The 18408-nt window shown below is 42.5% G+C and overlaps 1 protein-coding gene and 1 non-coding gene across 2 annotated transcripts in view; one reads left to right on the top strand and one right to left on the bottom strand.

Moving 5' to 3' along the window:
* DPYS (dihydropyrimidinase) overlaps positions 1-18408 on the top strand; it is an 82938-nt gene that overhangs the window by 26282 nt on the left and 38248 nt on the right. Inside the window, exons 5-7 of the mRNA XM_029063109.2 lie at positions 10375-10531; positions 11768-11909; positions 15093-15235. Of these exons, the coding sequence (XP_028918942.1) occupies positions 10375-10531; positions 11768-11909; positions 15093-15235 (442 nt within the window). The remainder of the gene's footprint in view (positions 1-10374; positions 10532-11767; positions 11910-15092; positions 15236-18408) is intronic.
* On the bottom strand, positions 3792-3898 carry LOC114811591. Its single transcript, XR_003759287.1, has one exon. It is a non-coding gene; the product is annotated as a U6 spliceosomal RNA (small nuclear RNA).

The following is an 18408-nucleotide window of genomic DNA, read 5'->3' as shown; positions in this document are numbered from 1 at the left end:
CATGTGGGACAGGGACTGTGCCTAACCTGATTTGCTTGTATCCACCCCATCACTTAGTAGAGTACCTGGCACGTAGTGAGCACTAACAATTACCATCATGATTGGCTTTGGTACTTGACCTTGGCTTAGAGGCAAAAGCATGGGCTTGCGAGTCAGAGGACATGGGTTCTAATCCCGGCTCAGCCACTTATCTGCTGTGTGATGTTGGACAAATCACTTCACTTCTCTGTACCTCAGTTCGCTCATCTGTACAATGGTTGTCCCACGTGGGACAACCTAATTACCTTGTATCTACCTCAACGCTTAGAATAGTGCTTGGCACAAAGTAAGCACTTAACAGACACTATCAGTATTATTATTAGTAGAGTAGTAGAATTATTAAGCGACAGGGCAGGCAGTAAAGCACAAGCAAGGCCAGGCCAGGACTGGAACAGTGTGGAGAGATGGTAAAGACGGAGAGGCAGCACACGTTGCAATTCTGCAGTCCTCAGGAGTCCACAATCTCAGAAATTCAGCCCCCCTCCCCTGTAGGGTCTCCCTCCACCCACACACTTTCCCTGGTGGTACAGACCACCTGGAGCATCCCATCCCCACCACCACACTGCCATGTTAAGCTCATTGTAGAGGCAGATGGTATTACCGGCTTCCCCTTTGAATAGGAGGTCTCTACACCTACTCTTCACCTTCTCCTCCCAGGGCTGGTTCCAGTGCAGCTGCAGAACTCAGTAACAGAACCATGGCTGAGCCAGGAATGGCCTGTCCTAAACTTACTGTTTTAATGGATCTATTTTATGGCCCATCCTCATTTTCTTTCACCTCTGTCAGCTCCCCGAGGGCAGGGAATGTGCCTATTACATTGTTATTTTGTACTCTTCCAAGCACTTAATATAGTTCTCTGTACACCATAAGTGCTTAGTTGACTGATTTACTGACTTTGCCTGACCATCATGTTGGGTTTACCCAACAGAGCTCGGCGGGTCCTTCTTGTGACCCAGCAGAGCACGCCATTCCAGGATGGGTTTTCAGACTCAAATGTGTTGTACCACTCTCCCAACCCCATCCCTGCTCTCTTCCCTCTCCCATCCTGCCTAACCTCACTATATGCTAAACCATGGGTCTCAAATTCCATCCTCTGTATTACAGTTGTTTGTTTTTTTGGCTTTAATCTTTCGTTCTAACCTTAGCATCATCCCTGGCCACTCTCACTATCTTTTCCCCTTCCCCATGGCTTTCCACTCACCTTTCGCTGTCCAGTTTCCTGTCATGACTGGAGTCGTGGGTCTGGCGAGAGCAACAGATCTGAGTTGGTAGGATGGCAGTCGTCCCTTCCCAAGCCACCCCAACACCCCTGATCTGTCCTTGTTTCCATTCCTGTGATCCTGACCAGGATTGGGAAGCAGTGAGGTGGGAGGGCACGGTGGTTTCTGGGACTGTTGCCCAAGCTAGAATTAAAGGTTCAAAGTAAAAGCCCCCAAATTCTCCCAGATCACAGTTCATTTCTTAAGGAATTTAATTTTAATGTCTGTCTCCCCCTCTACACTGTAAGGTCCCATTGGACAGGGAATGTGTCTACCAAATCTTTCATTTGGTACTCTCCCAAGCGCTTAGGATAGCACTAGAATGCACCCTAAGCACTCAGTAAATTTGAATGATAAGCAGTGTGGGGTAGGTCTGATAATCTTCTGTGAGTTGGGGGCAAGCTGAGCAAATTGACTTAACTGCAGCAACTGAACATAAAGCCAGAGGTGAAGTTTACAGACCCTGAGGTGGCCCAACAAGCAGTGTTTTAGGTAACTTCAGGTTGCACTGTGGGGTGCTTGGAAATCTGGAATACACTGTGTGACTCTGGGCAAGTCACTTAACCTCTCTGTGCCTCAGTTACCTCATCTGTAAAATTAGGATTAAGACTGAGACCCCCACGTGGGACAATCTGATTACCCTGTATCTACCTCAGCGCTTGGAACAGTTCTTGGCAGATAGAAAGCACTTAACAAATACCATCATCATCATAGCCCTGTCCTCTTCCTGACTTCCCTGTCACTGTGGATGGTACGAACATCCTTCCCGTCTCTCAAGCCCGCAACCTCGGTTGTCATCTTTGACTCAGCTCTCTCGTTCACCCCACACATCCAATCCATCACCAAGAACTGCCGGTCTCACCTTTATAATATCACCAAGATCCGCCCTTTCCTCTCCACCCAAACGGCTATCTTACTGCTACAGGCTTTCTTAATATCCCGGCTAGATTATTGTGTCAGCCTGCTCTCTGATCTCCCTTCTTCCTGTCTCTCCCCGCTCCAGTCTATTCTTCATTCGGCTGCCCGGCTCATCTTCCTGCAGAAATGCTCTGGGCATGCCACTCCCCTTCTTAAAAACCTCCAGTGGTTGCCCATCGACCTCCGCACGAAACAAAAACTTCTCACTCTAAGCTTCAAGGCTCTCCATCACCTTGCCCCCTCCTACCTCTCCTCCCTTCTCTCTTTCCACTGCCCACCCAGCACGCTCCGCTCCTCTGCCACCCACCTCCTCACCGCCCCCGTTCTCGCCTATCCCGCCGTCGACCCCTGGGCCACGTCCTCCCGTAGTCCTGGATTGCCCTTCCTCCTCACCTCTGCCAAACCAATTCTCTTCCCCTCTTCAAAACCCTACTTAAAGCTCACCTCCTCAAAGAGGCCTTCCCAGACTGAACTTCCCCTTTTCCCTCTGCTCCCTTGGGAAGCAGCATGGCTCCGTGGAAAGAGCCCAGGCTTGGGAGTCAGAGGTCATGGCTTCGAATCCCGGCCCTGCCACTTGTCAGCTGTGTGACTGTGGGCAAGTCACTTCACTTCTCTGGGCCTCAGTTGCCTCATCTGTAAAATGGAGATGAAGACTGTGAGCCTCCCGTGGGACAACTTGATTACCCTGTATCTACCCCAGAGCTTAGAACAGTGCTCTGCACATAGTAAGCGCTTAACAAATACCAACATTATTATTATTACCCCCCCCTTCACCTCCCCTCAGCTAAACCCTCTTTTCCCCCCTTTCCCTCTGCTTCTCCCCCCTCCCTTTAGCACTGTGCTCGACCGCTCAACTGCATATATTTTCATTACCCTATTTATTTTGTTAATGAGATGTACATCACCTTGGTTCTATTTATTGCTATTGTTTTAATGACATGTTCATCCCCTTGATTCTATTTATTGCTATTGTTTTTGTCTGTCTGTCTCCCCCGATTAGACTGTAAGCCCGTCAATGGGCAGGGGCTGTCTTTATCTGTTGCCGACTTGTACATTCCAAGCGCTTAGTACAGTGCTCTGCACATAGTAAGCGCTCAATAAATACTACTGAATGAATGAATAATTATCGTCATCACTGACCTGAGTTTTGTAATTGAAAAACTTTTGAAACATGCAATATTAGATACTACCACCAGGTGGCTCTGTTGTCAACAGAATAGAATCAATGTTCCTGAAATTATTTGCCTTTGCCAAAGTAATAATAACAGTTGTGGTATATAAGCACTTACTATGTGCCAAGCACTGTACAAAACTCAAAGGTAGATTACAAGTTAATTAGGTCATAAACAGTACCTAACCCACACGGGGCCCACAGTCTAAGTCAGACATGAAATACATTTTAAATCACACATCATTCAATTCAATAGTATTTATTGAGCGCTTACTATGTGCAGAGCACTGTACTAAGCGCTTGGGATGAACAAGTCGGCAACAGATAGAGACAGTCCCTGCCGTTTGACGGGCTTACAGTCTAATCGGGGGAGACGGACAGACGAGAACAATGGCAATAAACAGAAAAATATGGAACGCTTCACGAATTTGCGTGTCATCCTTGCGCAGGGGCCATGCTAATCTTCTCTGTATCGTTCCAATTTTAGTATATGTGCTGCCGAAGCGAGCACAGTTCCATGGTGTCAGAATAACATTTACGAAACGGGAAAATTAGCAAGAAATTCCTGACTTACCTCCCCAGGGGTCTGATACTTTTACGGTTATATTAGTAAGCAGGATCTTGACCTTCATGAGTCCAAAATTCAAAAGCAAAAATAATTCAAAATCCCAAAGCATGTATTTAATGTAGGGTAGATGGACAGGCATATTTACTTTAAATGCCACCCAAAAATGTATGAACACTATGATAAACTGGGCATTTTTCTAAGGTTATGAAATGGATATAGTGAATATTTTACATTTTATTTAGGGCTTTAGTGTTAGGGAAATACATCTTTCCAAATTCATAAATCCAAATTCTGAAGAGGCACCAGGCCTGGGGAAATATGTCATACTGCCTAGTGTAAATATTATTTAGATATATAAATGGATAGGAAAATAACAGAGGAAAACCTTCATTTCATGGCATTATAAGAGTCGGTCAGAAAATGACAACTGAAGGGAGGATAGCTAAACAATGCTTATGATACTTAAGTCAAACTCAGAAGTAAAAAAACAATACTTATGATACATTTTACAGTCAATACAGAAACAGGTTGATAGCAAATAAGGGCAGCATATGACTGACATACAGTTTGGTTGAGTAATATCTTTAAAAAATATTAGTTGAGTAATACCCTAGTGAAGTGACAGGAGATGAAGAATAAGCTTTTTTGTGTATATGATTCACTATGGAATAATTTAGTAATGCGGGTAAATATTTTTTGAAAAAACTACCACAGAGTAGCCCAGTGGAAAGAGCACTGGCCTGGAAGTCATGAGACCTGGGTTCTAGTCCCATTTCTTCCACTTGCCTGCTGTGTAACCTCGGGGAAATCGCTGTCTAAACGGCAAACTCACTGTGAGCAGGGAATGTGTCTGCCAACTCTGTAGTCCTGTCCTCTCCCAAGTTTGTAGTACAGTGCTTTGCACATAGTAAGCATTCAAAAAATGCCATTGTTGAGTAAACTTCTCTGTGCCTCCATTTTCTCACCTGTATAATAGGGATTTGATACCTGTTCTTCCACCCAATATGAGTCCCATAAGGGACATGGACTGTGTCTAACCTGATTATCTTGTATATCTATCCCAGCACTTAGTAAAGTGCTTGGCACTCAGTAAGCACTTAACAAATACCCCAATTACTGTTATCATCACTAGCACCAAAGCATTTTTACAAATACACTGCTCTCTTCCACCTCACCCTAGGAGATAACATAAGATAGTAAATTTATTTATTTATTAAGCAGTTCAAATAAAACAACAAGTCCTGGAACGATGTTTCAATATGAATCACTTAGAAATGCAGAGCCACAACTCCTGGTACAGAACTCCATGGCATGTTAGACTTGATGCCACCCTGGGATGAAGTGCAAAGTGTCTGGAATGTGGGATCACCAGTTCAGTTACCCACACAGCTTGCGGGAGGACCTGGGGTTGGGCAGGGAAGGGGAACATGGACCTGGGCAACTTAGGGCAGAGCTGTGTGAGGCCTCTTGGGTGTGCCTTCATTAAGGCTTTGAAGGTGGGGAGAGTAAATGTCTGCCAGATATGAAGAGGGAAGGCGTTCCAGGCCAGAGGCAGAAGGTGGGAGAGAGGTTAGTGGTGAGATAGAAGAGATTGAAGTACATTGTGTAGGTTGGCATTAGAGAAGCGAAGTGTGTGGGCTGAACTATAGTAGGACAGTAGCAAGATGAGGCAAGAGTGGGTAAAGTGATTGAGTGCTTTAAAGCTGATGGTGAGGAGATTCAGTTTGTTGCGGAGGTGGATGGGCAACCACTGGAGGTTCTTGAGGAGCAGGGAAACGCTTAGTGCTGTGTGGGGACGAGGGAGGTCTGTTTTCAGATTTACCAGGAGGCATACGCTTTCCAGTCCAACTGGACCCAGGGTTCATGGCCCAGCTAACTCCTGTGGAGCTTCTCCCTGTGACCAAGTTGGGCATCCTTTCCTGTTTGGATGCCTTGGGGTCAGGGCCTGTGGACCTGGGATTCAGGAAGAGGAGAATGTTAGAAAGACCTCTTCCTCTTCCTTGGCCAGATGTCAGTCAGTGGTAGGATGGATACCGTCAGTTGCATCGGTGCAGTCTATAACCAAATCAATCAATCAATCGTATTTTTGTTCTTAAGGTATTTGTTAAGTGATTGTGATGTGTCACCACTGTTTATTTTTTATTTCAATTGTATTTATTGAGCGCTTACTGTGTGCAGAACACTGTACTAAACACTGTAAAAGTGCTGGGGGAGTGGAACCGTAAATAAGTTGGCATTAGAGGAGCAAAGTGTGAGGACTGGATTGTAATAACAAATCAGCAAGGTAAGGCAGGAGAGGGTGATAAAGATGGTAAGGAGCTACTCTTTGATGCCAAAGTGTATGGGCAACCACTGAAGGTGGAGAGGGGAGACGTGGACTGAATGTTTTTGTAGAAAAATGATCCAGGCAGCAGAGTGAAATATGGACTGGAGCGGGAAATGACAGGAGACAGGGAGGTTAGGGAGGAGCCAGATGCAGTAATCAAGATGGAATAGGATAAGTGGGTCAGTGTAGTAGTGGTTTGGATAGAGAAGAAGGGGTGGGATTTTGGTGAAGTTGTGCAGGCAGAAACAATAGGATTTGATGTCAGACTGAAGCACTGTGGTCTAGTAGATAAAGCACAGGCCTGCGAGCCAAAGGATTCTGGGTTCTAATCTCTGCTCTGCCAGTAACCTGCTGTTTGACCTTGGGCAAATTACTTAACTTTTCTGTGTCTCGTTTTTCTCAACTGCAAAATGAGGATACAACACTTGTTCTCCCTTCTACTTAGACTGTGAGCCCCATCTGAAACAGGGACTGTATTGGATCTAACTTGTCCCTACCCTAGCACTTAAAACAGTGCTTGACATATAGTAAATCCTTAACAAATATTCTTAAAAAAAATAGATGGGTTCAATGAGAGGAATGAGTTGAGGCTAATATCAAGGTTATGGGCTTGTGAGTTAGAAAAGGTAGTGATGTTGTCTACAGTTATAAGAAAGTCAAAAGGAGGTCTGCGTTTGGGTAGGAAGATGAGGACAGGTTTAGTTTGAGGTTTAGGCAGGACATCCAAGTAGAGATGTCTTGAAGGAAGGAGGAAATGTGCAAACTCCAGAGAATGAGGGAGTTCAGGGTTGCAGATGGAGATGTGTGAATCATCAACATATGGATGGTAATTAAAACCATGGGAGCGACTGAATGCTCCAAGGGAATGAGTGTAGATGGAGAAGAGAAGGGAACTCAGAACTGAGCCATGAAGGACACTCCCTGTTAGAGGCAGGGAGGGAAGAGAGGAGCCTACTTGTATATGAATAGACTCTAGAGAGAAGGTAAAAAAGGACTTGGAGAGACTGGAAGCCTACCAAAGTTAAAAACTCCTTGGGCGAAGTATTATGCTTTTCCAAGTGCTTAGTACAGTGCTCTGCCCATAGGAAGTACTCAATAAATACAATTGATCGATTGATTGATAAAGTGAAAAGGATATTTACAAACATGATCTGTATGTATAAAGAAAGAAACAATTTTGTTTAAGGGAGAGGAGTTATTTTAACTGCAGTATGTTTCTCTTAGAAAGTATAGTTTTAGTAAAGGAAAACTGTGATTAATCCTTAAAGTAAGTAAGCCATTTAGGTGCCTAAACAGCTGTATCTAACTGTACCCAATACAACTGTACCCAATACAAATAAATTTTAGTGTTATTGCACTGACAAGGAGCATTTCAATGAACTTATACCACATAAAATATATAGCATATTTCTGGAGAAAAACACCGCTTCCAAAAAGAGAAATGTCAAGTCATGGAAATACAACATGGCCACATAAATGCAAGTCATTCTAAATGGAAGAAGAGAGTAACGAAAGGGCAGCATAATTCAACACTCCAATCACAGAATAGGAAGTTGGCCCTTTACTAGAATAGGGAAACCCTTGCTGTTGGGGTCAAAAGCAGAAGGACATGGCCCCTGCCCCAAGGAGTTTTAATCTAATGGGAGAGTCAGTCAAAAAAGCAGAAAATAAGAATATAAAGTGATCCATAATCACATAAATTGAAGCATGTCTTCTAAACTGTAAGCTTGTCCTCTAAAGTGTAAACTCATGGGCAGGGAACAGGTCAACTAACTCTGTGTTATATTGTATGCTCCCAAGCTCTTAGTACTTTGCTATGCACATAGTAAGTGCTTAATAAGTAATAATAAGTAATAATAAGTAATAAATATGATATTTATTTAGCACTTACTATGTGCCAGGCACTGTATTAAGCTCTGGGGTGGATACAGACAAATTGGGTGGGACAAAATCCCCATCCCAGGTGGGGCGCACAGTCTCAATCCCCATTTTACAGATGAGGTAACTGATGCACAGAGAAGTGAAGTGATTTACCCGAGGCGACACAACAGACAAATGGTAGAGCCAGGGCTAGAACCCGTTTTTCTGACTCCCAGACCCATGTCTATCCACTATGCCACACTGCTTCCTATTGACCATTGATTGACTAATTAATTGATTGCTTTGAGTTGTTTCCTATCTGTGGCCCAGCATTTGTTTCCTTGCTCATAAAGGACACCAGAGGCAGTGTGGTCCAGTGGAAAGGGCAGGGACTGGTTGCTGGGAGATCCAGGTCCTAATCCAAGCTCTGTTAACAGCCTGATGCATGATTTGGGGAGAGTCCCTTACCATTTCTATAATTCAGTTTCCTCTTTTGGAGGAGGGAGATCCGTATCTGGGCCAACGAGGCATTCTTGGCCATGGAGAGAAGCCCCTGCAGGGTCAAGCATTGCCAAGATTCCTGGATGTGGCAAGATGGAAAACAGCTGCTTCCTTGTGACTGACCAACCTTACATTGTGAGCCCCTTCTGTGGCAGGGACTGTGTCTGACCCAGAAGTAAAAGTAGAAGTGTTCTGTTACTGGAATCTCTGGAGGAGAGCACCAGTTCCACAAAGAGAATGACAAGACATGGAAATATAATGTGGACAAAGAAATGCACATCATTCACAATGGAAGAAGAAAGTAACCGTAAGAGAGTAACTCTGAGAAATAGCATGGGCCTGGTGGATAGAACATGTGCCTGCGAGTCAGAGGACCTGGTTCTCATCCTACCTTTGCCACTTGTCTGTTGGGTGACCTTGGGCAAGTCACTTAACTTCTCTGTGCCTCAGTTATCTCATCTGTAAAATGGGGATTGAGACTGTGAGCCCCACTTAGGACAGGGTTTGGATGCAACCTGATTATCATACGTCTACCTCAGAGCTTAGCACAGTGCCTGGAACATAGAAAAGCACTTAACAAATAGCATGGCCAAGTGGAAGGGCACAGGCTTGGGAGTCAGAGGTCGTGGGTTCTAATCCTGGCTCTGCTGCTTGTCTGCTGTGTGACCTTAGGCAAGTCACTGATTTTCTCTGTGCCTCAGTTACCTCATCTGATTACCTTGTATCTACCCCAGAACTTAGAACACTGCTTGGAACGTAGTAAGCGCTTAATAAATACCATAATCAAATACTTATAAAAAACAGAGTGACCTAAAGGATAGAGCAGGGACCTGGGAGTCAGAAAGACCTGGGTTCTAATCCTGACTCTACCACTTATCTGCTGTGTGACCTTAGGAAAGTCATTTAACTTCTCTGTGCTTCAGTTCCCTCATCTGTAAAATGATTAAGACTGAGCCCCATGTGGGACATGGACTCTGTCTAACCTGATTACCTTGTATCTACTCCTGTACTTAATACAGTGCCTGGCATATAGTAAATGCTTAAAAATGCCATCAGATATCAGAAAATGAGCAGTGCTGGGGTAACTGCATTTGTAAAAAAGCATATGGACTTTCTGCTTCTAACTTTCTAATAATAATAATGATGATGGTATTTTTTAAACACTTAGTATGTGCCAGGTACTGTGATAAGCACTGGGGTGGATACAAGCAAATCAGGTTGGACACAGTCCCTGTCCTACATGGGCCTCACTGTCTTGATCCCCATTTTATAGATGAGGGAAATGAGGCCCAGAGAAGTGAAGTGTCTTGCCCAAGGTCACACAGCAGACAAGTGGTGGCGCTGCGATTAGAACCCATGACTTTCTGACTCCCAGGCCTGTGCACTATCCTTTATGCCATACTGCTTCCACAGTGGCCTCTGATAGCCTCTTATTTTCATGATTTATTTTCAAATATTGTCTACAAACCTGGTTGGAATTTGGTCAAACTCATAATTACAGTCCTTACGGAGGACCTGTCAGGAAAAGATTAAATAACATGCACATTACTGTATGAAATGCTACTTAATCGCTATTATTCAGTGTTCATGATAAGAGGTAGTTTGAGATTGCTTGATTACCTCTGTGTGTTCTCAGCTCCCTCTTTTGGCCTTTGGCAGGTAGGGAGAGATAAGAGAATATTTTGTATCTTTCAGTGGAGTGTTGATTTCAGATTTTCTCTATGTCTTTCAGGAAAAGTGGTATTTGGGGAACCTATAGCTGCTAGTCTTGGCACAGATGGAACTCACTACTGGAACAAAGAATGGCACCATGCTGCACACTACGTCATGGGGCCTCCTCTGAGGCCAGATCCTTCAACGCCCGATTTCCTCATGAACCTACTGGCTAAGTAATCACTTAATAAATGATAGGCAGCCTCTGGAAAGACCAAACACCACAATGATTCCCCAAACAGTAGAAGGGGCATCTTTCAGTAGCCTTTCTACCTGAGTTTCCTCGGCGCTGTCTCTTGACAATTTGTTGAGAAACAGCGGCTCCTAGTGGAAAAATCATGGGCCTGGGAGTCAGAGGACCTGGGTTCTAATCCTGACTCTTCCACTAATCAGCTGTGTGACTTTGGGTAAATCACTTAACTTCTCTGTGCTTCAGTTACCTCATCTGTAAAATGGGGATAAAGACTGTGAGCCCCACTTGGGACAACCTGATTACCTTATATATACCCCAGTGCTTAGAACAGTGCTTGGCACATAGTAAAAGCTTAACAAATACCATCATTATTAGTACGGGGATTAAGACTGAGCCCCATGTGGAACATGCACTTTGTCCAACCTGATTCACCTTTATCTACCTCAGTCCTTAGGGCAGTGCCTGGCCCAAAGTGAATGCTTAACAAAAACTGTTAAAAAAAAACACCAACAACTTGATTCTTAATCAATCATATTTATTAGACGCTTACTTTGTGCAGAGTACGTTCTGAGCACCGAGTTGTAGACACATTCCTTGTCCATAACGAGCTTACGGTCTAAAATAAAATACCTTGAAACTGGCTATTACAGCATGTACCAGCCCATTCTTTAGGCAGATACTGGCTTCACAGTACATTTTTTGCCCTGGTTTCTATGGCAACAGCCTCTTCAATCATCTTCAGAGCTTTTAATTTAAGACTTTTGTTCAATTACTCCTTGTTGGCTCAGTGTTCACCACTCTTGTAGAGGATTTGAACAGTAAAATAAGCTCCCAGGAAAGCCTGGTCATTAAAGTTTTGGTAGAGACATGCCTTATTTGTAGAAGGGATAAAAGGCATTTATTTAGTTGTGTGCCTCCAATATCTCAAGGCCATCAGAGCTACAGGTGTCCACAGCCTTTAGCCTACTATCTTTACTGTACTCTCTCAAGGGCTTGAAACAGTGCTCTGCACACAGGTGTTCAATAAGTACTACTGTGTGATTGCTTTCCATTCCCATGCAAGTCAGAGAGTATGCTTGCTGGGATAGAGGGTGTAATTTCTAGCATCCTCCAGGACTCAACTGTTAGTCATGAAGATTCCCAGGATTGTTGTAAATCCAATCCAGGAATCTGTTGGTCAAGTTGAGCTCAGGTTTTTCATAATCTTTCCTATTTACAGCGGTGACCTGACCACAACTGGGACTGACCACTGCACCTTTAACACTTGCCAGAAGGCACTGGGCAAGGATGATTTCACCAAGATCCCCAATGGAGTAAATGGTGTGGAGGATCGGATGTCAGTCATTTGGGAAAAAGGCGTGGTGAGTTCTACAGATTCAGATACCATGTGGGATTCAAAAGAACATGCCAAGGAAAGATTAGGGTGCAGAACAAGAGGTGTGAAAGAAGAGTCCAAAGGATGAAGGAAAACAACAGTAGCCAGTTCACTGACTCTTCGATAAGGGGTGGAAGGTTCTATTCTCTTCTACTCATTTCTTTTGTCTCATTTCACTCAGAAACAGTATTTTATTTGGTCTCACAGGTCTTGGTTCTTAAATCAATCTGTCATGTTTATTGAGTATTAAGTGCTTGGGAGAGTACTATAGAACAGTGTTGGTACACATGTTCCCTGCCCACAACGTACTTATAGTCTAGAAAGACTGTAAAGAAATGAGTCTAGTTTGATAAAAAACAAACCCAGATTGAGGGCATTTAATAATCCAATATACTTATCCAAGGATTTTTCAGGATCCATGAACATTTGCAGCTATTTAGCTTTGCAAGACCAGTGATTGATTGATAGATTGATTAACACCATCAAGCAGCCTCAGGTCCTGCTAAACAGAGGATGAGTTAACTCTGTTTTACTCACTCCTAGACTACCTTGTCCTGATTTCTCAAGCAAGAGAAACAGGAAAGACTGCCAGGAAAGAGTATGGGCCAGGAGTCAAGGAACTTGGGTTCTAAACCTAGCTTCACCATTTACTTGTTTTGTGACCTTAGGCAAGTCATTTAATTTCTCTGTGCCACTGTTCCCTCATGTACAAAGTGGGCAATATATACTTGTTCTCCCTTCTACTTAAACAGTGATCCCCATGTGGGACAGGGACTGTGTGATCTGATTATCTTCACTCTACCGCAATGTTAGTACAATATTTGGCACATACTAAGTCCTTAACAAATACCACTACTGCTATTATTATTATTTTTTCTGCCAGTGAGAAAGGATGCAGCAGTTTGGATAGAGATTTCCTTTTTGGGACAAGGGAGGTAACAGTTTTGACATGGAGATCTAGAAGATGTGAGCCCCCCATGGGACAGGGCCTATGTCCAACATAACTTGTTTGTAACCAGCCCAGCGCTTAGAACAGTACCTGGCATGTAGTAAGCTCTTAATAAATATAATTATAATAATAATAATTACTATTATTAAGATCTACCTGATATAGATGGTATCTCCCAGGGTAGGGCAGTGGCAATCCATTGCAGAAGCTACATAACTTGCTGCTTTAAGCCAGAGTCTTGTTGACCTACAAGAGGAAGTCAAGCATCTTCCCACTCACAAGGAGACAGTGGGTTTGAGAAGGGACGAGGCCCAGGCTACTAGCCATCCATGGGTCCTATTGATTTTGAGGCCCAGTGTAATTGTGAGGAGTGGCAGCAAAGTTGTGAACAAAAGAAAAATGGAGCACTTTAAAAAGGAATTTGTATCTAGAGCAGTATATGTAGAAAGAAAGAGTCAGGATGATGATGATGATGATGGCATTTATTAAGTGCTAACTATGTGCAAAGCACCGTTCTAAGCGCTGGGGAGGATACAAGGTGATCAGGTTGTCCTACATGAGGCTCACAGTCTTCATCCCCATTTTACAGATGAGGTAACTGAGGCCCAGAGAAGTGAAGCGACTTGCCCAAAGTCACACAGCTGACAAGCGGCAGAGCAGGGATTAGAACCCATGACCTCTGACTCCCAAGCCCGGGCTCTTTCCACTGAGCCACGCTGCTTCTCCAAAAAAAGAAAAAAAAACCTTAGCCGAGTCCTACTGCTGTGACTCGGATTCGAACCAAGGTTGCGGCAGCCACAAAGCAGAGTACTGACCACTATATAATCACGGCGAACTAGGGTGTCCCTGCGCCATAGCCACCCAAAGGCAGAGATACCAATAGAAAAGAAGATGGAGAAGAAGGCAGAGAGAAAAAGAAAGAGGAAACACCAAAGAGCCGGAATGGTCTTAAGGCAGAGAGATACAATCAGAAGAACGGAAAAGAGAAACACAAAGATGGGAAGATAGATGTCTAACAAAACAGAAACGTAGCTCAGAGTCACAGAAGGTAGAGCTCCAAAAAGATGCACAAACAGAAAGGCAGAGAATGCTCCAGTGATAGACAGAGGCCTTCAGAGAGACAGAGACAAAGATAAAAAGAGCTTGAGAGAGACAGAGAAAAAAGAAAGCTCAGGAAACACAAAAAGATCTCCTAAGGCAGGGATTGTGTCTATCTAATCTACTGCATTGTATTGTACTTTCCCTATCACTTAGCACAGTTTTCTGCACACAATACACACTCAATAGATACCATAATTGATTCAGTGAATAGGTAAAAACAAGGTAAAACAGATTCAAGGGCATAGAGTGATAGGAAGGAATAAGGTGATAGGAAAGAATGCATACTTTGCTGTGTGGAAGATTGAGAAGGTTAGTGGATAGGATTGATTATCATTCTCATAATCATCAAGGATAGCAACAGTATTTCATTCATTCATTCAATAGTAATAATAATAATAATGTTGGTATTTGTTAAGCGCTTACTATGTGCCGAGCACTGTTCTAAGCGCTGGGGTAGACACAGGGGAATCAGGTTGTCCCACGTGGGGCTCACAGTCTTCATCCCCATTTTACAGATGAGGTAACTGAGGCACCGAGAAGTTAAGTGACTTGCCCAAAGTCACACAGCTGACAAATGGCCGAGCCGGGATTTGAACCCAGGACCTCTGACTCCAAAGCCCGTGCTCTTTCCTCTGAGCCACGCTGCTTCTCAATAAATAGTATTTATTGAGCGCTTACTATGTGCAGAGCACTGTACTAAGCGCTTGGGATGAACAAGTCGGCAACAGATAGAGACAGTCCCCGCCGTTTGATGGGCTTACAGTCTAATCGACAGTATTTATTAAAAGCAACCTTACTACGTTCTTAGGTACATAAACAGAAGTAAAAAAATCCCACCCATTGAGCTTACAATCCAAGTGCAAGAAAGTGGGAAAGTAGAAATTCCCATTTTAAATGAATTTGTTTATAGAACAGATATTCTGCTACTTATTGTAACTACTTTAGATGGATTGGTAAGCAAATACACTAGACCTGATATACAACGAAGTTAGATTTGCTACCTCAAAGATGCCTGCTGCAGAAAATGAGAGTGGTTTAGTTGTTATGCTGACATGATTTTTCATTTTGTAACATTTCCTCTTCAGAATGAATGCATTTCCTCCTCCAATTGTTTTACAGGAAAGTGGTAAAATGGATGAAAATCGATTTGTAGCAATTACCAGCACCAATGCGGCTAAAATATTTAACCTCTATCCAAGAAAGGGAAGAATAGCCGTAGGCTCTGATGCCGACATTGTCATCTGGGACCCAAAAGCCACAAGGTATGTTTTGAATGAGCCTTCTTGCTTCTTGTCTTAATGTGGAAAAATGGAGTTCTCCTATGAAAGAGAAATAAGTGAGTTTGTGGGGACGTTTCCCATAATTTACTTCCTTAAAGATGCCTTTTCACTAGCAGAGACCAATATATAAGATAAAGGGTTTATTACATAGACAGCACCAGTGTGTATGTATTCCTTTAGACTACTGGAATCTTAGCATATGTGTTGTGCCATTTCCTAAAATTGATTTGGGTGTAGAACAAATATGAATTCACCACTGAAATGCCAAGTTCAATGCCGGAGCTAGGACAGAGGAGGGAACTAGCAGGAACTACAAAGAGGTCATTTTGGGAAAAAAAACAAAACCAAAACATCTTTTGGAATGAAGATAATTACATTCATTGCTTTTTTTTAGAGAAAATTATAGTTCTACTTTTTTAGGCTATGTTTTTTTATGGTATGGTATGGTAGGGTACGGTATGGTATTAAGAGTTTACTATGTGCAAGACAATGTACTAAGCACTGGGTTATTTACAAACTAATCAGGTTGGGCATAGTCCATGTCCCACAAGGGGCTCACAATCTTAATCCTCATTTTACAGATGAGGGAATTGAGACACAGAGAAGTGATATGACTTGCTCAAGGTCACCCAGCAGACAAATGGCAGAGCTGGGATTTGAACGTATTTATTGGACTAGTTGCAGGTTTCCCAGTTCACCACTTCTAGGATAGAAATTCCTTGTCAGTTTCAGGTTTTCATATTTAATCTCTACAATTCCATGTCAGTATTCAATGTCTAGATTAAGTCTATCAACCAGAAAAATTTCATTCATTCAATCATATTTATTGAGCGTTTACTACTTGGGAGAGTGCAATACAGCAATAAAGAGAGACAGTCTCTGCCCACACTCAGTTCACAGTTTAGACAGACACTAGCACTAGTACAGTGCCTGGCACATAGTAAGTGCCTAACAAATACCATAATTATTTATATGAATAAATAAATTTTAAAAACTATAACACAGGTCTCTTGATTCTCAGAACCATAGACCCAACTCCATAGCACTTTTCCACAGAACCAACTCCAGCTTCTCTTCTTTTGCCTCTTCCTCCTCTTTCCCCTATGTTTTCTCCTTTTCTACCACTGCTTCAATAATGCACTGCAATGTTTTCCAGAGCCTCAGATGGATAATTGGACTCAATGTTATTCGATTTGATTTCTCAGATTAACTTGGTCTTAATTAGAATTTAGAATGAAGTAAATTTATATAACTAGGTATCATTGATGTGAACATCTTCCAATTGTGTCAACTACCTATAAGAGCTGCTCTATGAATTGAAGATGATATATTGAATTTAGAAAATTTATGTATTTACATCTGTTTATTTATATCTGTAATGTATTTATTTACATTAATGTCTGTCTCCCTCCATCTAGACTGTATGCTCACTGTGGGAAGGAAATATGTTCATTTATTGTTGTATTGTATTATCACAACTGCTTAGTACAGTGCTCTACACATTAAGCTCTCAATAAATACCGTTGATTAATCGGTGTTTAAATAGTTAGTAGGTGTGGATCTACTGCCCCAATTGATGTTAATTATAAGAACATAAGAAATGTCCTAACTGTATCTGACCATTAGCCATCCACCTAAGTTCTATCTCTAACAATGGCAAAAGGAAATTTGAAGGAATCATGTGATGGTTGTGTTTCTGGATATCCATCTATATTCACTATCAATCAATCATATTTACTGAGCCCTTGGGAGATTACCATATAGCAGAGTTGATAGACACATGGCCTGCTCCCAATATGCATACAGTCTGTTGTTTAAAGTAATATCTCCTCTCATTTCATTCATTCATTCAATCCTATTTATTGAGCACATAGTGTATGCACAGCACTGTACTAAGTTCTTGGGAGAATACAACAATAAACTGACACATTCCCTGCCCACAACAAGCTTACAGTCTAGGTGGGGGGAGGCAGACATTAATATAAATAAATAAATTACAGTTATGTACATAAGTGTTGTGGGACTATGAGGGAGGATAAACAAATGGAGCAAGTTAGGGTGATACAGAAGGGAGTGGGAGAAGAGAAAGGGGAGGCTTAGTCAGGAAGGCCTCTGCAGATATGTGACCTCAATAAGGCTTTGAAGTGTGGGAGAGTAATTGTCTGATTTAAGAAGGGAGGGCTTTCCAAGCCAGAGGTAGAAAGTGGGTGAGGGGTCGCTCCAGGCACAGTGGGAACGTTTGTTTTGTTTTTTTTGAACCTACCATTCTCAAGCTTCAATAGGTGTCCCCTCATCTTGGTGTTGTGGGATTTGTTGTAACAATTCCATGCTCACCCTGTACACCCTCTTCACGTTTTTGAAGACTTCACTTGTATCCCCTATATTTGCATTGTTCCAGAATGAAGAGTACTCTTCCCATCTTTCCTCTCCCCATAGGAAAGCTTCTCCATTTCTCTAATGATTTTGGTTACCGTTATAATTAGAGCCTCCTCTATTATGCCCTTCTTAAAATAGGGATGACTGGTCTGGGCATTCCATGGTTTTATGTAGAGACAGAACCAAGGAAAAGGGTAGAAAAAAATGGCTATTTTTATCCCTTTCCTTAGGTTGCCCAGGATTGCCCATTTGTTTTTGGTTTTTTTTTTTTGGTGGCTGCCACTGAACATTGGACCAATAATTTATAAATGCAGCTAACAGTGACTTCAAGATCCTTTTTCTGGGCTGATAAACTATAAATCCATCGCCATGGAAATTAATTTGGATTTTTTTTTGCCTTAAGTGCATTACCCTGCACTTGTTAACATTGCATCTTGCATTAAAGCTAACTGACTCTGTGTACTTCAGTCCCTGTATTCATTGGTTCTTCTACCATACCCACATCGTTTTTTGTTTTTGACTCCTCGGCAAAAGTCTTCAGAAGATTTCTCTTTAAGCAAACAGCAGTATCAAAAAACTCCTCTTTCTGCAAACAGCAGAAAGTTTGTGGGCCAAGATCTGCTGGCCTGTATTCACAGCACTTTCCAGTGCAGTTTAAAGCAGCAGTTTCCCAGTCGATTCTTACATTCTAATGTTAATCCATTCTCTAATTTTCAACAGCTCCTGTTCAATCTTAACATCATTATTGTGCTTGTTGGTATAATATAGAGCAGTCAAAT

The sequence above is a fragment of the Ornithorhynchus anatinus genome, chromosome 4, assembly GCF_004115215.2.
Source record: "Ornithorhynchus anatinus isolate Pmale09 chromosome 4, mOrnAna1.pri.v4, whole genome shotgun sequence".
Classification (NCBI taxonomy): domain Eukaryota; kingdom Metazoa; phylum Chordata; class Mammalia; order Monotremata; family Ornithorhynchidae; genus Ornithorhynchus; species Ornithorhynchus anatinus.
This window is presented reverse-complemented; position numbering and strand designations above follow the sequence as displayed.